Source organism: Melanostigma gelatinosum (genome assembly GCF_949748355.1).
Source record: "Melanostigma gelatinosum genome assembly, chromosome: 2".
NCBI lineage: Eukaryota > Metazoa > Chordata > Actinopteri > Perciformes > Zoarcidae > Melanostigma > Melanostigma gelatinosum.
Window position 1 is genome coordinate 11,035,002 of NC_136635.1, and position 23,722 is coordinate 11,058,723.

General features: G+C 39.6%; 1 protein-coding gene across 1 annotated transcript in view; it reads left to right on the plus strand.

Moving 5' to 3' along the window:
• LOC306788818 (CUB and sushi domain-containing protein 1-like) overlaps positions 1-23,722 on the plus strand; it is a gene marked incomplete at both ends in the record, with an annotated part of 359,256 nt that overhangs the window by 240,786 nt on the left and 94,748 nt on the right. The window contains 9 exons of the mRNA XM_079284484.1: positions 3,584-3,700; positions 3,880-4,095; positions 4,738-4,926; positions 6,596-6,765; positions 12,562-12,718; positions 15,692-15,883; positions 19,679-19,805; positions 20,419-20,630; positions 23,443-23,634. Coding sequence (XP_079140610.1) covers positions 3,584-3,700; positions 3,880-4,095; positions 4,738-4,926; positions 6,596-6,765; positions 12,562-12,718; positions 15,692-15,883; positions 19,679-19,805; positions 20,419-20,630; positions 23,443-23,634 — 1,572 coding nt within the window. The remainder of the gene's footprint in view (positions 1-3,583; positions 3,701-3,879; positions 4,096-4,737; positions 4,927-6,595; positions 6,766-12,561; positions 12,719-15,691; positions 15,884-19,678; positions 19,806-20,418; positions 20,631-23,442; positions 23,635-23,722) is intronic.

Genomic DNA, 23,722 nt, shown 5'->3' on the forward strand with positions numbered 1-23,722 from the left:
AGAGCAGAGGGAGGTGCAGGTGTTCCTATAAGTAACTTTTTTTTCCCAGTCTTCTGCTTTTTTTTCCATTTCATTAGGTGTAACTGGCAGCCATAGTGTTAATTGTACAATCCATCCCCACTCCAGTGAATACACGAACAAAATGGTCCAAGTTGGACATCCAGCCTCAGTGAAATTATGCGGGTCAACAGGCACTACTGAAACAGATGCTCACTGACCATCGCAGGCCTTCTCATTCAGCATTTGCCCACAGCTCACGCTGTCATTGGCGATGAATACACAGCGTCTGATGATTCATTCCACCGATTGAAAAGAATCCAATTTGAAAGCCAAAGTCAGGATGTCTCAACTTGGGAGTGAGTTGATACGGAGGCAATCTATCTCACAGTCTCAGCCATAAGCAGTTTTAAACGGCCACCGTGACATTTTCAATTTTCATCCAAGCATGCCATCTCACCAGACAGCTGTTACATTACAAGACACACTATTTCAGAACGGCACTTTTCTAAAGTGGTGTGTAAGCCTTGACTAGAATATAATACATCATAGTTTGCTTTCAGAGAAGATCATACCACCAGAATTATGTGTCAACTACGTTTTACCATGACTGGATTTTTGATCAATCAGATAATCATTGACTTTACCGGTTCTGTTACTTTACTACCTATTGACAATTTCACATGTTCAGTTCACCTAATTTGCATGTTGATTGGCGGTGGGAGGAAGACGGAATGAACACACGCAAACACAGAGAAAACTTGGAAAGTCCACTGGAAAGAAGTTTAATAACTCCCACAACAATACTCAAAGCAACTCATACACACACATGGACACATTAACGACAATGATCTTATTTACAGTACAGTCTCAGAGGCACAGTTAACATTTCAACAGGAAGGCACAGCCTTTTTCTGCCATTCCGACCACCAAAATTCATTATTTTGACAATATTTTGTCAAAATGACATGTAGTTCGCCCGCAGGCGTGCAGAGATCGTTCCCTTTCAGTAATGCCGCAGTGTCTATTGGACCCAAACCGCTCGTCTTATTCCTGCAGGTCAGCTAAATCGCCAAACAGATAATACAGAACACTGGCTGCTCTTTTATGTGTCAGGGAGAATATAGAAGGGGCGCAGTGATATTTTAAAGCTTGCAGTTGGTGCCAGGACAACAACTTGTTCGAAGTGACGAAAATCAAGTATCCCTTTTAGAAAAAAATGCAATGGCAACTTTTAAGAGGGAGATAATTAAAGCCCGAGAAAAACACGGAGGCAAGAAAGAGGAGGGAGTGTGCAGCTGCAGTCTGATGCTGTATGATATTGTTCTGTATTTACCTCCTGTCTGAAAAACAAGCTATCTTTCTGCATCCCTATCTTCTCACACACAGATCCTTGGCATACTCTAATGTGTGCACCCTAACAGGCAATAGATACAGTGTGCGCACAAAGAGGCGCACACGTGCCTCCCTCAACAAGGGTGATTTAGTCAGACAGTGTCTGATTAGTGTCCTAGTTTTAGTAGAATCGTGATGGGAGTGAGAAGAAACTGGTCGTCGCAACACACACAAGACTGCTAGTCAGACAAAGAGTTGGAGAGCGGCTCTCATCACAGCTACTCAACTCAAGCTCTGTTGAAATGATACAATAGAGATGGAAGGAAAGACACTGGCAGACAGAGAGATGTGGAGGGTGGAGAGGCGGAGACACAGAAGTTCTCTTTAGACACTCTGGAATAGCTGCAGTGTAAACAAGTAAGAGAAGCTTTAAAATCTGTCTTCATAAAGTGTACGGTAATTTAAAAAAGAGCATATTCCCAAATCACCAAATGAATCATCACACTGTTTATTTTAGGAGATACAAGGGAAATCTGTGCACCAATATACTGTATATATATATATATATATATATATATATATATATATATATATATATATATATATATATATAAACCTTCAAGAATCAGACAGGAGGGACTTCACAAGAGTGAAGAAAATAATTGCATTGTCTCTGTTTTCAGTTTATATAAGTCTGGGATGTGTTTGTTTCATAGGCAAGAAAAACACTCCAGTTTTTATTTTAATGTCAGTAAAGCACCTTGAAGCACTTAAATTGAATTAAATGTAACTGAATTGAGCTGAATATATGATCTTAGCTCAACAGTCTGTAATGCCCTCTTTGACTCTCCATTACACTACTGTAGTATTTTCCATTCTGCTCCATCCCAAATGAGTTTGTCCATATCAGTGGTCTGGCTCTGTGTGGAGGCTAGGTGCCTGGTAATACACTAATGCTTCAATCTCTTTAAACATACCACTCCCCCTTTGTAAGAGTGCTTTGTCTTCTTTTCGTTTCCATGTTAACTGCGTCTTTGGCCTTCACTCTTTGTTTCTCTCTCTGAATAGCTGTATTCAGAATCTGCATTTTCTTTTACCTTCAAGACCTTTCAGTTCACGTTATATACTGTATTCTGTGGACACAGACAATAACATGATGTTCCTTCGTCACACATTTGATTATTTGATGATATCTTGGACACACCATAGTCAGTAGTTATGTGAAAATGTTATGTGATGCCTATGTTAATCGAGGCATCTAAAATAATTCAGGTGGTTGCAGGTTATAAGGCAGTGCCAACCTACAGCTTTGTTGCTGAAGCGTGGCACCCACCTTTCGGTTCCCCCTCAGGTAAACACTGTAGTCAGCACGTTAGCCTTAGTTTGTACAGTTAGCACAGTGTCTACGAGCTGCTGGCTCAGGCCATGTTGAGAGCTGTTGAGAGGCAATCAAAATGCTCCCAATCTCATATCTTGCACCTTTAACCTGTCCGGACCACAACCTTATTGTTTTGGTTCACTCTCACTGCTTTCATAGTGTCATTTCCATAACAGGCAGCTGTTTCCAGTTCAAAAAACAACAACATGAAACAGACTGTACACTATCTGCTCAGCATCAAATGTAGGACACAGTTAGCAACTAGCTGGTGAATATAATGGACCATTTAGCAGCTAAACAGCCAGAAATCTCCCTCAAGAGTTGGTGGAGATCCAGCCTGAGCTAAAAGACAATGAATATTGGACTCGCAGTTCGGTGGCAAGAATGATAACTCCAAATGAATAATAATGTTGCTCTGTAACTCCTGGATGTGTAAATATGCAACTGTTTACTAAGGTGATGATATGTCAGTGTTGTGTTCACAACTTGTTCACAAAACTTCACAACAGAAACCTGCAAGTTATTGCAGGTTTAATAAGAAACGCAGCTGGGAATTGAGAATGAAGCTACAGCTGTTTCTTGTAATTTCTCCCTCCTATAATTATGTTCATATCTGGGGAAAAACAGTTTTTTACATAAAGCCCATACTGACACATGTTCAGTTCAAAAAATTACATTTTCAACATTTTAAATGTTGCAGGTCTGCAGATAAAATAAAAAGGTTTGATGTGGTTCAGTTCCAGTTTGTTAACTACGATAGGACTTTACGATAACCTCTTAACTGGACTCAATATATGTCTATGATTTAGGTAAATATGAATTTCTTCTCCTTTTCTTTTCCCCCCTTCTCCATCTCTCACTTTCTCTCTATAGCCCTTTGTGGAGGTTATGTCTACGGAAAAACAGGGATGATTCTGTCTCCTGGCTTTCCTGACTTTTACCCCAATTCTCTTAACTGCACCTGGACTATAGAGGTGTCTCATGGCAAAGGTAAGAACACACGTACACAGTCATTTACACTCAATATGTTGCTGGATATGTGTTTCTGGTTTGGTGTCTGTGTTCATATTCTGCCATTTATGTTTCTGTGACTAACTGTGTATCTGTCCATCCATTCATGCAACCATCTGTCCATTTATCCATTTGTCCATTCGTCCATGGATTTCAAGGAGTCCATCTGGTTTTCCACACATTCCATCTGGAGGAGAACCATGACTACCTTTCCATCACTGAGGACAGCAACTTCCAGGTTCCAGTAGCTCGACTCACTGGCTCAGTGCTTCCCCCTAGCGTCAAAGCGGGGCTCTATGGAAACTTCAGCGCCCAGCTACGTTTCATATCAGATTTTTCGATGAGTTATGAAGGATTTAATATGACTTTTTCTGGTAAGAAACCAATTTTTGTAAACATATATGTAGCAGACAGAAAAATCAACCTAAAAGCTTTTACAGAATACACCTAACCTGCCTTTTTAGCCAGACATCGAGACTGAGACTGAACTGATATCATAAACAACGATGGTCTTATGTAGTTGTATTCTGATGTGCTAATATGGCACATTATTCTGCCTTACAAAGGCAGAGCAGTATCTACAGTAATCATGAGGTTGACAAAACATTTAATTGTAGTTTGAAGGTTCTTTGTCAAACTGTAACAGATACAATAAACCCCAATTGTAGGCATTTTTAGGCTGATTCATGTTCTAATCATTGTCATAGAGCTGTGCTGTGCAAAGCTGTAATGGGAAATAACCCACTTTGTAGTTTGCGGTTGGTAAGAATCATAGCTTTCTTTTCACCAACTGCCACAAGGGGCAACGTTGAGGCCATACAAATATGCAAATATACATACAAATATATTCTTAGCTACCATGCTATCAATTTGGGCTCAGGTCTCACACCACAATTTCTTCATATTGACCTTGTATTTCTTAATCTAGCCTTACTTAACAATATTAATGCAGCTCCTGTACGTTTCGCACCTCTCTGACTCCTCAACGATGTTATTTATGCCTCATGGATGTATAGAATACGACTTAGAGCCATGTGAGGATCCCGGCGTACCGGCGTACAGCAGGAGGATGGGATTCAGATTTCAAGTTGGCGACTCGTTGACCTTCACTTGTTTGGCTGGCTACCGACTTGAGGGCGAGAGCAAGATAACTTGTCTGGGAGGAGGTAGACGAGTCTGGAGCAACATACTACCAAGATGTATAGGTAAGACAAACTCACTAACTTGTGTCTCACTGAAAATGAAACATCATTGATACTGCATCCAAAGCAATCAGGCTATAATTACAGACATGGAGGTGTCTAGATTGTGAGCATTACACTGTATAGTCATGGACCTTTCCTTAAACAACGTTATTTCATTTATATATACAAGTAGTGGTGTTGAAAGTAGCCTTACAAAAGTGTTTCTGCTTTCAATATTTATAGTTTTCATCTGTTATAAATAACTGGCTGCTTGTAAAATAGAACTTTCAAATCATCCTTTTCACCAGAGGAATAAACCTAAAGTCTCAGCATTTTCTTGGTTATAATTCACCAGTGTTTTATTGCTGACACAAAGGTAATTTACTGTTATTTGACTGGTTGACAGTTGGCTTTATTTGCCAGGATTTGTCTGTTCGCAGGTTGTAATTTGCTGTTATTTGATGAGTATCAGTGTTTCCTTGGATGCTGCTGGTAATTTATGAGAGTCTGACTGTTTTCTAATGGATATTTTCAAGCCCCAAAAAAGACAAGACCGAAAATGCTGTAATAGCAGCTGCAACCTCTATTTCTTTCCAAATGTCCCTCTCTTTAGCACTCTGACTCTCTTTCTAACAGCTTCTCGTTGTCTCCCTTTGTATTTAGACAGTCCTTGGGTAGATAATTAGAGCATTAGCTGCTGTATGAAGAGTGTTAATTCTGTGTCTTTTGTGACTCCCCTTTTCCCTTTTATAATTTGACTCGGCATAATTTCTAAAGGCCCATGTCTGTCTTGGTTCCTATGCTTTCTACTCTTATTTTCCACCTCTTCCAGCTCTCTCTTTATCCCTTTCTTCGCCCCCTTTCACGACCCTGTATTTTCTCACTCACTCTCTCTATATAGTGTTGTCCTCACTTTCAAAATATTTTCTAAAGAATTGCTTTTAACATTCTTGAATATATACTTCATATCTCATATACCCTAATCTGCTTCTAAAACTGCAGAACACGGTTTTCAAAAATGTTTTAAATTTGTTCAGATTTGATAAACTCTGCATCTTTCTTTCCGCTTAGTTTCCTTCTCAGTGAGTTCCACATTGTTCCACAGCGGCTTCTCTCTTGTCTATCTCATTACTTCCATCTGCTCTTTCTCTCTTCCAAGTAGCGGTGGTCCTCCTCAGTGGGAGTTAAAAGCCTGCCTTTATCCTCTCCCCATTTACATATGACAAAACTCTATTTGCACAGAGTACCACTTCTTTTAATTCCTAAAGTTTGATAGGCACTGCACCTGCTCGATAATTCTATATAATTTCTATGAAACACTTTTTCAAGGAAACTTATCCTGCCCTGCTTTTATGGAAATATTTTCATTTTGCTCTCCTTTTAATCTTTTGCAGTTTATGTTTAATTGCTTTCCTTTTGAGTTTTGCATTTCCTCATCCTTGTCTTAATGTCCTTTCAAACAAGTGCTTTTAAGCTATGTTATACTGTATGAGTTATTGTCACTATCGTCATTATTATTATCAAGCATAAGGTTTGTGGTTAGACTATACTCTTCTCAAATCTCATGTTGAATTGGCTCTCCTCTGTTTTTTAAGACAACCCAGATTTTCTGGCTGCTCAAAGATAATTAGGTAGAAATGCTATGATCTTGATCCACACTGTCCCTGCCCCCTTTACTCCCTTGCTGTAGCGGAGTGTGGAGCTTCCTCACTAGGACCAGAAGGCGTTCTGCTCTCTCCTAACTTCCCCTCCAACTACGATAACAACCACGAGTGCATCTACCGCATCACCACCGAAAAGGGCAAAGGAATCAGGCTGAAAGCTGAGAGCTTCTCGTTGCAAGACGGAGACTATCTCAAGGTATGCACACACACACACACACACACACACACACACACACACACACACACACACACACACACACATAAGTATGACAAAGCTTTTCCTAATCAGGTGGTAAAAAATACATAAATACATACAGTGTTTACAGATTCAGAGACACATGCAAAGCATACACAGGATTACATTCATAATCAAAAGCTGTCTATATGCAAAGCATATATATGATTATTATTTGTTTGGTTTATTACCAAATGTGCTGAAAGGAAAGCAACAATTGAGTTGTGGATGCTGGCATGATCATGAACACAGTAACATGATGTGCTGGGGGAAAAGAAATGAGTGTTTGTTGTTGTGATCACACACGTAAAGATATATGATCAAGGATCTGTTATTCTAATTGCCATGTACAACACATTTCCATCAGTGCTTCATCAGGCAGTGGATTACATGTGGGCAACCGTCTTTCTGTTTTAACAGCAAAGTAATTATTCATGTTGGCTTCAAATGGCAGAGTACCGAAGTCTAATAATCTCTCTGGTGCCATGATTTCAGATATCATTCGGCAATATAACAAGTAATATCATAATATTCAACCTAGTTTCAATTAATAACAGCCATGAAGTGGCTTCCTATAAGCACAGTGCTAATCAAGAGGTTCAGCAACCTGCATCATGCCAGAACAATTTGAACACATATTTCAGGGAGGTTTCCATGCTTTGATTCCTCCCTTTTCTGTGTTTGACACAAACGCAAAGAGATGCCTTGAATAACAATTTCTCATCTATACATTGTAGTTTTTTTTGTTGCAATCCTCTCAGCCCATCCCTTATACAAGCTTTTGTCCCAGCCAAGCACACCTGGTCCAATTAAGATATCAGGGAAGTGTCATCTATAATTACGTGTGTATGAGGTACACAGGAAAAAGGCTTGAGTGAAAACTTGAACGACAGCAGGAGCTTTGAGTCTTGGTTGAGCCAGTATGTAGCTAAATTGTATCAGCAAGGTGCGCCCTAGACGTTTGATGTGTTAAACATTGTTGTAAGAAGCCGTAACATCCCTGCAGGGGTTTATTACCCCATGTTCTCGATTAGTGCTGATGGTGCTCCTGCTGCAGTGGCCATCCACGGCTGAATGAATACTTGGCAAACAGAAGCACAAAGTGATCCATTCAGCCTCTGTTAACCCTCTAACAAACCCAGTAGAGTGTATTATTGTTGTATTTAAAGGTTACCCTTGGTTCTTATACACTTTTATTGAGTGTGATATGTGGTAAGACTAAGTAAATAAAATAGCTATAGAGTACAGACATGTATTTGTATCTTTATTTTGTATTTGCACAAACATGTGACTTTATAAAATCTAAATAATAGGAGAGGTCAAGAAGCCACAGGCTTATACAGCAGAACTACAAAACAACAAAAGGAGAAAAACAAACAATAACAATAAAGGAAAAAGAAACCAAGCTTACATATTTAAAAAAAATACATTCAGAAATAAAACAAGAAGCACACAAAATAAGCTAAAAAACAAACCAATTAGTGTACAACAATCTAATAAAAACAAATAAATACATGAAAAACAATACCCGGAAAAGGAAGAAGAAAACACGTCAGGAGAATAATTTGAAATCATGTGAATTGTTTAAAATGTTCTAAGTATACTGAAAACGGGTTATTTGGCATTCCATATCTGTACACCACAATATCTGTAATATCCGCCAATATCGGTATTGGTCATTTAAATTTGAGAAGTTGCTAATTGATGATTGTAGAGAAAAAGTCAATAACATATATTTATTTATGAACGTGCATGTCTGATGAATATTTATGTCATATACTGAAATCATTTTCACTTTCCTGAATAGTGGAACAAAACAGTATTATTCACACAATGTGTAAAACTGCCTGTATGCCAGCTTGTGTTCCATGACTGCGGCAAAAAAATGATTTGTATTTTGACATATGCCTCAACTATCAATGTTTGTTTTGTTACAAAAAACACCATATTTACTGAGCATGTCAGTTGTAATTGGTGTGAAATGCACTTGAACGCACTGCTACAAGTTTGACATGCAATGTGTTCTTATGGTTCTTCTCAGTCTGACGGATTTGTCACAATATATACTGTATAAAGGGAAATTCATTTGATGTGCATACACGTATACGTCATCAGATGTGCATACATTTGTACGTTTTAAATACAATGAGAATTACAGGATCTCCAAGTGTCATAATTCCTCATAAATCCTCTCTCGGGTCCATGTGCCCACTTGCGTGTCCGTCAGGAGCAGCTCTGTGATCTGTTTTACAGTCTTGATGCTGTCCTACAGACATCGTCTAAAACTTTTTCAGCTCACAATGTCTCCAAGCGGTATTAGGCCTGAGGGCATGGTTAAGCCAGTATGTGGTGCGTGTATTATCAGTATACGGCCTACAGCATAGGCTGAGCCTGTCTGTGGGTAGATTGCAGTAGCAGGGCTCTCCCTGACTTTCAGAGAGGTATAACAGAATTGTAAAGGGGGGAAATGTTCCCAGTGGGATAGGTGCAGTGTTAAAGACAAATCTCTTAAAGGAAAGGAAAGTGTCATCAAGATGGTTAACAGAAGTAAACATGGTTTACACAGCAGACCCCCTCCCAGTTAACAGTGTCATTGTCTCTGTCATTCAACAAAGGGATGCAAACACCAAGACTGGAGAGCAGAGCTTCTTTCAAATTATGATTATTCTTCACAAGGCATTTGACATCGTATTTACTGTAATAAATTGATTCCTTATGAGAAAATAACAGAAACAGAGAACAGACTTCAGAGAATGAATAGAGATCACAAAAGTTAATGAGGATGCACCGGATGCTAACATAGCAATCAAAAAGTCACAGGAGGCCCCAAGACTGATTGCAAGAATGACAAACAACGTTCAACATAGGGCACGCAACATTATTAGATTATTGGCTTCAGTTTGCCTTCAAATTACTGATAACAAATAACTTTTAAAATTAGATGATAAAGTATCTTTTTCTTTGCAGTCATTTCCCCTCCTTGTACAATCCAACCGTTGCAATACAGTGCCGTATGGTGATGTACATGCAGTACAGTATGTACAACACTCTGATGTTTATACAACACACGTTTGACCAGTAAGGCATTTGTTATAATATGTAGGCATTGGCAGTAAAAATTGTTTTAAATGTTAAATTCAACATTTTTTCCCCTTTGTGTAATGGGCATACCAGCTAAATTAGGCTGCTAGCATAGCTATTAACCTTTGGTCTGATAAATTATGTAGAAAAAACAACAAAATCAAGCAGTTTGGACTGACACATTTTTCACTCTAACATCCGTCATTTCAATAAAATATAGGATACAGTCAAAAATGATTATGTTAAAAAGCAGTAATTATGCAAAATATAGAAGGTGCTTGATGTGATGAAATTAGTTGTACTGTAGGCATCTTGTGTGATGGAATGAAAATGTATTATAAGGGCAGTGACTAATAATATACAACATGTCTATTAATTACAATATTTCCAAAGAATTTGCAGAAAGCATAGTGGAAACTAAATGTAACTGGAAAGAAAGCCCCAAAGTGCCACATAGGCTAGCAATTAGCATGCCACTCCCCAGGCTAACAGCATTGGAGCTAATGCATGTTACTACAGCTGAACACAAACCATTTGTTTGACAGTTCCAGCAAGCTTTAGGCTAAAATATCCTCTAACATATGAACCAGCTCATTACAGTTTTGCTACTTGCTAAGTTGTGCCCTGGCACTTAGCCTCTCGGGATGGACGAGGGAGCGCAGGCGGTGAAAGAGCTAGCAGAGCTCAAAACCCCTACAAATGTCCTCTAATACAGTGCTTGACCAAATTGAGTCAGATGTATTCCAGCCCTGAAGAAAAGCGAGAGGGTGAGGCAGAAACAAAGTCAGGGTGTGCAGGAATTGTGCAATGAAAATAAAGGTGGTTAGCGAGAAAGGGAGAGAGTAAGAAGTAAGAGAGAGGAGGGGTGGCAAATGGTGACATGTTGATTTATGAGCTGCAGGGCTTTTCATTAACCATACAGAGTTTTACTGAAACAGAGAGGAGAGAATGACAGAGAGAAAGCAAGAGAGAAACAGAATGCAAGAGAGAGAGACAGACAGACAGCAAGCTGCAAAATTGGGGGACACTAACAGATATAATTTGTGGGTGGCAGCGAGGTAGGAACAGGGAAGGAAAAATAAGTTTAGGGGAGTAATGCTACAAATACCACTCTGATTTTTTTAAACTTTTAAACACACATTACACTCACATTTTCCTTTTCCATGTCTCTCTATCTTCGTCAGATTTATGACCATACCGTAGCTACTTTAGTTTCATGAAGAGGTGTCTCTTCTGACTGGCAGTCGAGATGCACAGTACATCGCTTCAGCCTTTTTTAATTATTTTCCATTCCTGCCACCTGCAGACCTGTCACCACCAATCTGTGGAAATGTCCCAGGCTGCAAAATATAAGCATGGACAGTTCACATTTATACACCAGCTGTGCGATAGCATTATGAAGTACTTCAGAGTGCTAATTCTCCCTTCACAGTAAAAAATAGACTGCACTTCTTTACTGAAGTCTCCACTGTCCACATTACAGCTGCATTCAGATATTTCTGACCACGAGCAGAAAAAAGTTTCTCAGTACCACATACCGGTACATTTCTCTAACCTCTTCTGCTGTACAGTATGTTAGCTTACTTGAGTTTCAAATAAATAAAATAAATCTGTTAGCTGTGTGTTGAGTCATGTTTTGGAGAAAACACAAGTATAGAACATACTGTAGTGTGCACATATTTGGTCAGTGAAAATGCTGCTGTAGTGATTTGTTCACATCAACCGTTCAATTGGACACTGTTACACTCTGCCCGACTTTCTTGTGTTGCCAAGTTGCAAAGATTTTTCTGGCAGCCATTACTGTACTCTCAGTATCCACTTGTCTCACAGTGCTCATTTGAAATAAATGACTGTCGTGTCTGTTGTTTGTGCTGCCTCTGTGAGCGTACAGCTACAGGTTGCTGATGAAGATAAGACAAATTCTAAGGAGACCAAAAAGAAAGATTGAATCTAGCAAGAAGGCTAAAATGTTAACTTCCTCATGAATTCCATAATTCTTACAATGGAAAGAAGAACAAGCTTATCAACAAGGGGAATACAAGCCACGCATATCTTTCAATATTCATGCAGTCCAATGTTTTGATATTGTTGTACATCAAATCAATCTTGTCTTCACTTCCACTGGAAGTGTTTTAATATGCACGACAGCATTTCAAACCAAGTCTCACACACTCAAGCCATTGCCTTGTTGTTTTCACCTCAGTGCTTTGTAAACAGCTGAAAACCTTTTATTTCGTTTTTGTCTGAAATTGTTGCAATAGAGCACCGTAACAACTAACTTGTGACCTCAGCAGCTTCCATGTGGTATTTTTGGCTCTGTCTTTGCGGTGCTTCACAAGGTCCACGCTGATGCAACGCTAAGCAAAGTATCTATTTCCTGAGGCGCAGTGAGATTATTTTTTCTTTGCCTTGCTTCTGTTGTTTGGCGTTTGAATGACTCACTGTGTGTTGCAGAGGAGAGGCACATGCAATACACCAGTGCCCTGCAATTTCGGTTTTAGGACTGACCACATTTTGTGGTGTTCTTTTTTCCAGACCAGGTCAGCGATGCACTGTTCATCTGAGTTCTGTCACATTGTCGTGAATTAAATTGGTAGATCTGCACCCACAACCTCGACAAACACTTTTGATGCATGTTTTCATTCGTGTTCTGTGGTCCTGTGCTTGGATTGACAGGTGAACGATGGAGAAAACACTTCATTCCGTCTCCTTGGCAACTTTACACATGATGGCATGATGGGTCCGGTCATCAACAGTACGTCCAATCGCCTGTGGCTTGAGTTCAACAGCAACGCCTCTGGAACCAATCAAGGCTTTCGCCTCACATACACAAGTGAGTTGTTCTTTGAAAGTTTGAAGAGGCAAACCTCAAGAGTTCAGTCTGGTTGATTTATATTTCAGTGAAATCAATAGAATCGTGCTGAGAGTTTAGCAGTCTAAGTATTTTGTTGATACATGAGCTTCAAATTTTCAGAATTGTGTTTGTAGTAAAAATATTTGTGTATACACAACGGAGAAAAACGTTATTGGGCCGTTCACATTTTGGGTCTGAAAATGCTTGGTAAACATCAGCTGTGCCGCTTTAATTTTTTCATCCAAGGTGCTGGGAAGGTTGGGTCCCGCTGCACTAAGCAACCAAAACCTGCGCTCTCTGCGATGATGATGATGAAGTTGCGGTAATTTAGCAGTAAGCCTCACTGACTCAACGAAACAAAGTCAAAACAGAGATAAATTGCTTTCCAGCACCCTAAATCTCTCACAGTAGCTTTGCTGTTTGATTTGATTGATTGTTTGATTTTGAACCGGATGTTATGGTGCCATTGGAAGGAAACGGTGAAACAAGTAAAATATTCAGTGGGACAGATCGTAAAGCTCTGGATAGTCCTGAACTAAAAGGATTACCTTCTCATATATATATATATATATATATATATATATATATATATATATGATTATTATATGCTGTGATTGGTTATTCCTTGTCACATGTCATGTGGTGCACGCTGCAGAGATCCAAAAGTTAAACTATTTCTATCTCCGGGCGCAACCATCGTGCCCTGAAAAACAGAGCTTGGGAGTGTTTGCGCGCAGTGACGGTTTCGTTCTCGCTTTTGAACAATAGATTTGAGGGCACAAAAAACGGGCCATGTGAACGGCTCCCAATACCGAATCATTTCCAAGAAGGTCGCCACAGACACCCATTTCATAATACTGAAAAAATATAAAAAATATAAATTGCAATACTTTCATCAGTGGACCATAGGGCTCAATCATCATTGCTTTACCTCCATCGTCTACAGACATTCATTTCAATGAAAATATTCAAGATTGCTGATTTACCTCAGGATCAACTAATTACAAACTGCACAGCAATAAAGATTGTTTTCTATATCTAATGGTACAGCCATGCTGTGTTTAAGTGTGGCTAAAGAAAGAAAGCAACCCTCTCTCTCTCTCACACAGACACACACGCATAGTTTTCCACATGCACACGAACGCACACAAACAGTCATTTCCTAGATTTTAAGTAGCTCATCATGAAGGTCCTTGTAAGGAGATGCTTTTAATTGAAAACTAGAGTGGTCGTGATTGTGTTAGATTGCACTCATGAATATATCCTCCATCTGTCCTGTGCCTCAGTCAAGTGATTCTTAAGTGCTACATACGAGAACATAATAGGATACATGTACGACAGAAAACTTGTCTTTCTCCGTCAGCAGATTATCAAGCTATTCCTTTCCCTTCTCACAGCTGATAAAAAAGATCAACAATCGGTTTTCCAAGAAATTTCTCTTGAAGTTGGAGTCCAAAGTGCAACAGTTGTTTACCAAGCATACAGGAAATAAGAATTGAGTTTATAAATCCTGGACACACAGACACACACACACATGCATTTTAATGGCTTTAAAGACAGTCTGTTAAGAAGGCAGGACCAGCTGCTGTGTAAGTCAAAGAGGCTATTAGAGGAGCATTTATCTGCAAGTCATTAAACGAAGGGGAGAAAGTGGCACATCTGGAGTGGACGAGTGACTGGACAGAGGGACAAGCGGATGACGGGAGATAGTATATGGGTACTAGATGGATGCTCTGTATGTCAGTGAAACCATTAGACAGCCGTTAGTCTGTAAGTCATTAAACTGGAGAATGTGACACCTGTAAAGTTCTGTTTCAATGGATGAGCCGATGGATAGATAAGAGAGATTGATACAAGGTTTATACAGGAAAAAGGAGAACGAAGCATCTGATCAAGACAAGCAGCGATATTTTTTTAAATAGGGTCAAGGACTTGAGTAAAACTGCCTCTATACTACACAGCTTTAGAGGCTAATAGAGTAATACAAGTTCAAACATCTGTTCAAGATATTAACAAGACAGGGTGACGGTGATATACAACTGTCTTCCTGAAATGGATGCAGGAAGGGATAAAGAGTTGTAGGCACACCTCACAAAACTTTCAAAAAGTTGCTGGCTTAATAACAGATGTTATAACAAGGTTGTTACAAGGAGTTATGATTTTGTGTCTTGATTCAGTCCTTAAATAACTGATAATATTTATTGTTTTTCACGTGATTACATCACTCAACAGTCAAGAGGATTGGTGGAGATCGCTGTTGTTTAATCAAATGATTCAGCGACACCCTCTGCCAAGAAGACAGCTTTTACTGACTATGTATCTTGAAATAATATTTTGTTAACATGTTAAAAAAAAGCTGTTTAGGACAGTGATCGGTTCACTGTTCATTGAAGAAGTCAATACGAGGCTGACTTAATTATGAAAGAAATGTGTTGACGTTGCTGCGTCTTTGTTTATCCAACTGTCTTTAAGGCGAGAAACTGTTGTCTTCATCTTCCAAACACAATGTGCTCATTCAAGTGTACAGTATAGTTGTGGTTGTGTGGGATGTGAAATTATCATTTGATGTTTTTTCCACAGTTTCATCTAGAAACCAACTTTTAAGTCCAGGAATATGATCGCTGTTACTGCTCACTATACAGGATTATATCTTTCAGAGACGGGAGAAGCCCACACAGGTTTCTTTTTAATATCATAGAAACCAGCATGTGGGTAGAATAAGTTGAAATGTCCAGTGGCTTTCACTGCAGCTGTCACATCGTATTTCAGCACAACAGTGAGTTTCAAAACTTGAAATTTGTGCAAGAAGTAGCGGGAATCAAGAGAAGAATACTGTGACCTTATGTCCTCTTGTCTAAAACTGCTCTGAATCACCCTGTTCATTTATGCAATGTTTTCTTACTGCATGGACAGAAAGACCTAATCTGTATTTCTGTGTGTCTCTCTCTTTAGGTTTTGACCTAGTACGCTGCGAAGAACCAGGTGTCCCTAGTTATGGCTATAAGATCCAAGACGACGGCCATTATGCCAACACCTTTGTCCTGTACTCCTGCAACCCTGGATACAGTCTTTATGGAGCCAGTACCCTGACCTGTCTTAGCGGGGACAGACGTGTCTGGGACAAACCTCTTCCTTCCTGTATTGGTTAGTATGACAACACGTGTAGGTTCTACGCGCTTCAATAATTCAGAACTACGATATCTGAATTATTAACTTTCAATTCAAGGAGAAATATAGCAATGCAGAAAAGCAGCAGTCAAAGGCATGGGCACTGAGTCAATGCTCTGTGGGAAATATTCGTTAGCGCTGCTGATGCACCTTTGTGAGTAGAAACAGCCCTTGTTGATCCATCAACCTGTGCACACAAAACCCTCTGAGCATGGACAGCAGGATGTCACTTGGCATGATATTAAAGTGCACCAGGCTTTTGTGCATTTCATGGATGGCATGCTTTCGGTGCAAAATAGGGGAAGAATTGAACTGTGATAAATGTATAATGTAAGCCAGACTACTTTCTTGTACCCTGAAGCTGTGCACAGTATTTAATGCCGAGGACGTTTTCTGTTATATTCCGAGTATGCACAATAAATAGAATATTCTATCAGGAGAGACTTTTTTCAAATGGCGGAAAATGGTGTGATGTAAAAACTATGTTGATTCATCTGAAATAGAAGGGTGTCTCTGTTCAAAGACTGGACAACGCAAACTGGAGTAAAAGTGCACTCTTATGCACTTTTCTGTTAAACCCAAAATGTATTGCTGCATCCTACTTTCAAAGTTCTAATCATGAATTCCCCTCCCCGGCTTTTTTGTCAGTATAGATAAAGTAGTGGCAATAATTTCACCACAATTCAACTTTTGTAATTTAGTAAATTGTACAGACATATCAACTGTGATAGGATTACTTATTATGATAAAAAATATTCTTCCGATTTTAGATAATTCTGACTCAGTCTTCAACAGAGAGCTACAGAGAGGGACAACAAAGGTAACAATTTATTGAAACTGTAAAAACGTTAAACTCCAATCGCACATACCGCTGATTATAACACCAACATGTTGTGATTCGTATTGACTTTATAAGGAGGACAGCTTATGTCTGAAATAAATGGCAAGCAAACACATTCAAATAATTGTTAGGTTGTATATAATTCATATTAATAGTTTGTTGAAAGAAAAGAAAATGATTCTAGAGCTCAAAGGAAGGATATGAGAACTAATGATCAGCCATCCATGTATCTGCTCATCTACACAAAAATAAGGGTTTCACATTTGCCATACCTTGAACATATTTGAATGTTTCCTCGGTTTTAAGGTAGATAAGCTGCCAGAGGGCAGATTTAGCTTCAGTTGGGACTTGGCAGCTCTTAAGGTTGGAAAGGAATGTGCCAAACGATTCAGGTGCTTTGACGTGGTTCGCTTATGGACCTGTGAATGTAGTTCTGTGTTTCAGCTACAGGACGAACAACTGGCCACTCTGACTCCTTATTGTCATTCGGTAGCCACCAGTGAAGCATGAAGCATTGTTTGTATTGTTCCTAGCACAACTTTTAAAATCCAAAAGTCCTGCTCGTTCATAGATATTTTTAGTTTTGCATATTAAAAAAATGAAAGCACTTTCCCTGTAAGCGTTTCTACCTTGTTGGGTAGATGCAGGCACTTGGCACATGTTCGTTTGTAATTCCCTACTGCAGAGTCAAGCCTTGTATCTTTTTAACCTGCCAGCACACCTGAGCTCTCTACGGTGGGACATGGCCTGATGTGGTTGCTAATGGCAACTAAAAAGATTGTGTGCTCATAGGTGTGTGCGGTGAGTCCATGTGAGTATGGCAATGAGAATGAGTATGTGTTTTTGGCTGGATGTGTGTAAATCTCAATGTATCTGTGTGTGTGTGTGTGTGCGTGTGCGTGTGTGTACCTCTGCAGTCAGTCATTCATTTGTAGCTGCTCTGTCGCTGCCTTATTTAAGGTAAGCCAGCAACCAGGAGAATACTTGCTGGCAGAGCCCTGGGATAACTGGCTCTATAGCTACCTTTCTATCTTCCTCCTTTGTCTGTCTGCTGGGGCGTTTGTCTTTCTGCCTCTCTGACTGTCTCCTTCGCTGTTTGTCTGGCTCGGTCCCATACCTGCATGTACTAGCATGGAGATGAGGAGATGGTTTTGCCTCAGGCTGTTTCGATACTGTCTCTCTCTCTCTCTCTCTCTCTCTCTCTCTCTCGCTCTCTCTCTCTCTCTCTCTCTCTCTCTCTCTTTCCCACATTGAGTCAAACAGTGTTGGGTTCTACCTCTGACTCCTTTTGACGTTCTTTCGTTCTCTATTCATGCAGTAAACCTGGCTTCTAAACCGTCTCCATTATGTGCATGCCTCTTATTCTCTCTGTCTTTTTCTGTGCCGGGAAATTGCAGTTGTCATTGGGCCAGGACTACTGAATAACACTCACTCTTTTTTTATGCATCTTCCCCTCTCTACCTGCTTTTCATGATAAAATACAGCAGAGTAGTTTCCTTTTCACCTATGCTTTCTATCACTAAAACAACTGGGTGTATGCATTAATAAGTGGGTATATACTTGTGTTTGTGTTTGCGTTTACATGTGAATGTGTATCTGAGAGCCTGCTGCCAAGGGTAATGCAACAGCAGTAGGTTGTTGTTGTATTGTAGATTGCATAGCTGTGTTAATGGTGCATTCTTAACTCACACAAACACACAATGCAGACACTGATATGAAGCATTTTCTATACCAAACTGTTTTCAAATCAGCAGCGATGTCCTGACTCAGTGGGCTACCATGTACTACCATGATGACTTCAAATCTGCTCCCAGCCTTTCCACTGCTTCCTGCTGTCTCCCCTGTTCCTCGCCAGTGAAAACAATACAAAAATAGCACACAAAGCTGTCTCTCTCTTGTGCATTAAACAGCATTTTTATCCTGAACTTTGAACACTATTGCGAGATCCTCAAGGGAACAGAGCCATCAAGGTTATTCACCAACCCTGAAACAATAAAGCAGGAGCTGGGATAATTCAAGGTTGATTCAGTGATTCAAGGCCTTTTTTTCCCTGCTACTCATTTAACTCAACCTTCACACCTTAGGGTCATTTACCGGGAAGTGGAGGAGCCGCCTCTTTTAGAGATTAACTGAAATGTTCATTAAATTGGAAGGAAGACCAAAAAAAATATGATACAAATATTCTGATTGTATTAAGAGTTGCCTTCACAGCTCCAACATGCTGGACACAATCCAAAAACTGACCTGTGGAAAACCTACCAGAACTCAATGTGCATAAATCAATGTTCAAGAAAGAAGGACCGCAGTGAGGATAAGTGGGCCCAATCCAAACCATGGTCGAGCTAAACAGTGCCTATAGTGAAGGCCAACACTGGCAGCAATGTGATGATAATGTCATGAGAACAAATGTTAAGTCCTTTTTAAGTTCTTTCCGATATCAGAGAATGAATAGTAATTTGATGGCATACCTTTTTCATCAGGTTGTGTTAAGTTTCAGATTCACCATGACAATGCAGGTGAATTGGACCAGCTTTACAGGATTTATTTCCTTTATTCGGTCACCCTATGAAGCTGCATTCAGTGACTCATTTTCTCCAATCACGTTCAAATGTCTTTGTTGTTGAAAAGAGTGGATTGTATGGCAGAGCAATTGCTGCAAGTTGCCAACATTATTTAATGCTGAGTTTATAATTTATAGAAACCCTGCAGCAATCCTGCAACATATAGGTTTTGCCACAATGCCACGATGCTTCTTTGTTGTATATGTCCAGTTAAATGTGTGGAGTAGTCTGTTTCGTAGTGTTGTATCTGCTGTGGTTTTGTATGTATTGCTGATTTGATGGATATATTTCGAAGGCGCTAAATAAAGAAAGGGAAATATGTTGTTTCTTCCCGCAGTAATTATTATCCCTTTGTCTCGTTTTTTTTAGCGGAGTGTGGAGGTCACATAGCTGGAGCAGTGTCTGGACGGATTCTGTCTCCAGGATACCCTGCTCCGTATGAAAACAACCTCCACTGTACCTGGACTATCGAGGCTGACACGGGCAAAACTATCAGGTTATTATGAAGCAGTTGGATATGTATACTGAAGCTACTGTGAGTATCACGATGGCCTGCAGTTATCTAGAGGGTTTTATTTGCATTAAAGGAAACCAGCCAATATTTAGTTTTCATACAACAAGTAGGCCTGTTTAACAATTATCTGCAGAATTGCTTTTGTTCTGGCCAAGATAGGGTTAGCTGCCGGGCCAGTTCACTCTACTGGGACTATACAGGTAAACACTCACAAGACTGTCAGGTAAAGATATGTTAACTAATTATAGATAAATGTTCGCTGTCAAAGCCCTGCCGTGTAGAAGAGTACACCACATTAGTCATTATGCCACCATCGTGTTCCTCAACAGGTTTTGGCTACTGCTGACATTGCTCTGTGTGTGTGTGTGTGTGTGTGTGTGTGTGTGTGTGTGCGTGGGTGCGTGTGTGTGTGTGTGTGTGTGTGTGTGTGTGTGTGTGCAAGCGTGTGCGCGCACTGGTGTGATTTGTCTATTCTCAGCTCTGCTTCATTTGATTTCATGGTTGACTTGATTTTGGTAAAACTGCTGAATATAGAACAGTTGTTAATAATTGTAATGGATCTCTGATCTTTTGTGTGATTTCTGTGTTTACTCAGCCTCCACTTCATCGTCTTTGACACTGAGGTCGGCCACGATCTTCTGAGAGTTTGGGATGGTCCATCTGGGCCGTCAGACGGGGGGATCCTGTTGAAAGAATGGTCAGGCCCAGCCTTACCTGAAGATATCCACTCAACGTTCAACATACTCACACTGCAGTTTGATTCTGATTATTTCATCAGCAAGCAAGGGTTTTCCATACAGTTTTCAAGTAAGTAGACTTGTCTTTAATTCAGAATTGATACACCTACTTTATTACAAAATCATCAACTTGGAATTCACATGGTAGAGGAAACGATGAAAAAGTGTGCCATGATTGTCCTCAATCACAGATTTGGGTGGTCTGTCTCACTCTATCCCAAACATCCATGTGTAAGGGAAAAATCAATTATTGAATTAGCAATTCAATTAGCTAATTAACAAACTCCTCACACATATAGTTTTAGTTATTATATAAACCTCATTTACATTCGCTATTAGAGAAATAATCTCGGATTAATGCTGTGTTTCACAGGATTTCTGAAAAATTTAAAGCCAAAGAATCATTTGAAAAATTTATATTTCGCCCTGGGACCACTCTCAAGTACTCAAGGAGCCCAAGAGAGACCTGTGGTTCAGTTTTGGGTTTATCTCACAGTTTGGGAAATCAGGAAGTGCAGTAAAAAACCTATGAGTGCTGATTATTCTCATCTATTTAACATAATCATGAGATGTTTCTTTGAGAAATCTTTGTCACAATTACACAAAGAGATGTCAATGAACACCAACTATTGCTGTGGTTTCTTCCCTTTTTTAAGACAAAGAGTAACCTGGAAAATAGCTGTGCCCTTTGGTTGCAGGAATGGCTCTGTGAGCCACTGAACCCAAAAATGTCTGTTCACCCATCCATTTAGAATGGGCCAAAGTCACTGCAAACCACTGTAGAAGCTAAATCAATCAGAGGCAGACAGTCATGACCATATTTACTTCATAACTGCATTTTCATAACAGCACATCCACACACACACACACACACACACACACACACACACATTATTGTGCTTGCATATCTTTGGACATCCATTTATTATTCATACACACACCCATACTGTACACCTAAATCTGTATGCAGAAGCATGCATACACAAAGTCCAACACACATAACTGTCAGAACTTTTTTGTTTCGATAGATGCAAATTTCCAGTCATAAGTATTTACATCCAATGTGCTCGCTCTCTCTCTCTCTCTCTCTCTCTCTCGCTCTCTCTCTCTCTCTCTCTCTCTCTCTCTCTAAAAAACACATTAAGTCTTTTTTTTCTGTCTCCCCATATTTAAAACAATAAATATTTGCACTCACTAAGATGCTAATCAAAGCACTGTTATTCCATTACTATGGAAATGACTCCTTATATTTACCTCAATGTTGATTTACTAAAGCAAAGGTAATGGTATTTGCCACCACACTGATTTATTTAAACCGAGGTTTGTGAATGTGTTGAGCGAGCTATTTATGAAGGTGATGTTACTACTCATCTCTCATTTTGTCCTCTCACTTCCCTCTCTGTGCACCTGATGGAATACATACTGTTCTGTACTGGAAAGATACAATAGATGTGGTGTTATGAGACTATGCTTGGCCAAGCACAGGGCTCTGGCCAAGATTTGATACGTGATTGGCACTGATTCTGAAGCCTCATGAGGGATTATTGAGTCTATAGTTGTATAATGTGGATTTAAGCAGTGTCAAATATATATTGTCCATTCTTAATGCGTAAAGAAGAAAAGTAAATGGAACTGTTTGAGTAAAATAACATGTAACGTTTTTGTATTTGTATTGCTTTCTCTTTTCTTGTTTTATTAGTCTCACAACCGTATCTATTGTGTGATCTCTTGAGAGGTCCTGACTGATATGTAGGGAACGTAGATAACACGTAGGAATACATCTTATTCTGCCCTGTACCTAACATATCAGATCCAAAGACCATATATCACTCAGCCTGTAGAGTAAAATTGAATATACAATATACATTTGTACAAACAGAATGCCAGATTATATTCCACTCAGACACATATTCCATATTTCTCCAATGTTGATCAACACAGTTTTGCCTTTAAAAAAATAAAAATTAAACACAAATTGATGTGATGAAAGCAGTATACAGTATATCTAAACACAATTGCAGACCAAAGGTTGACACCGCTACACACAGAGGCTGATGAATCCATACCAGGCACTACTACTACTACTACCACTACTACTACAACTACTACCACTACTACTACTACCACTACTACTACTACCACTACTACTACTACTACTACTACTACTACTACCACTACTACTACTACTACTACTACTACTACTACTAACACTACTACTACTACTACTACTACTACCACTACTACTACTACTACTACTACCACTACTACTACAACTACTACTACTACTACCACTACTACTACTACTACTACTACTACTACTACTACTACTACTACTACTACTACTACTACCACTACTACTACTACTACCACTACTACTACTACTACCACTACTACCACTACTACCACTACTACTACTACTACCACTACTACTACTACTACCACTACTACCACTACTACCACTACTACCACTACTACCACTACTACTACCACTACTACTACCACTACTACTACCACTACCACTACTACTACTACTACTTACCCTGATGGGGAGTCAATAATTAAAAAGCAAAACATTATATAATTTGATTAAACCTGAAGGGAGGAACCATTTAGTTCATAACTAGTCAGGTTAAGTAATCACATGTATCCCCATCTACCCTGCCTTCTATAAGATCTATCTTAATAAGATTGTCAGACTGATGACATTTAGCCGAGTCAGTACTCACCGCATGAATAACAATCGTGCATCAATATGCTATACAGCACATCTTCCATTGTTTTTCTGTAGCTACTGATATTAGTTGTTTGTGTGCTCCTACCTGAATCTCTTTTTATGAACCAACAATATGAAAATGTATGTCTCTCTTTGTCACATTCTCCAGCCACTACAGCAACAACGTGCAATGACCCGGGCATCCCGGTAAATGGTTCTCGATATGGGGACAGTAAGGAGCCTGGTGACAGTATGACGTTCCAGTGTGATCCAGGCTACCAGCTGCAAGGTCTGGACACCATCACATGTGTACGAATGGATAACAGATTCTACTGGCAACCTGACCCTCCAACGTGTGTAGGTAGGTGTACTGGAATGAATACATCAAACGATGGAAGACTGAGCGCAAAACCTCTGGAGGTGAAATGATCCAGAGTTTTTTCTTAGGT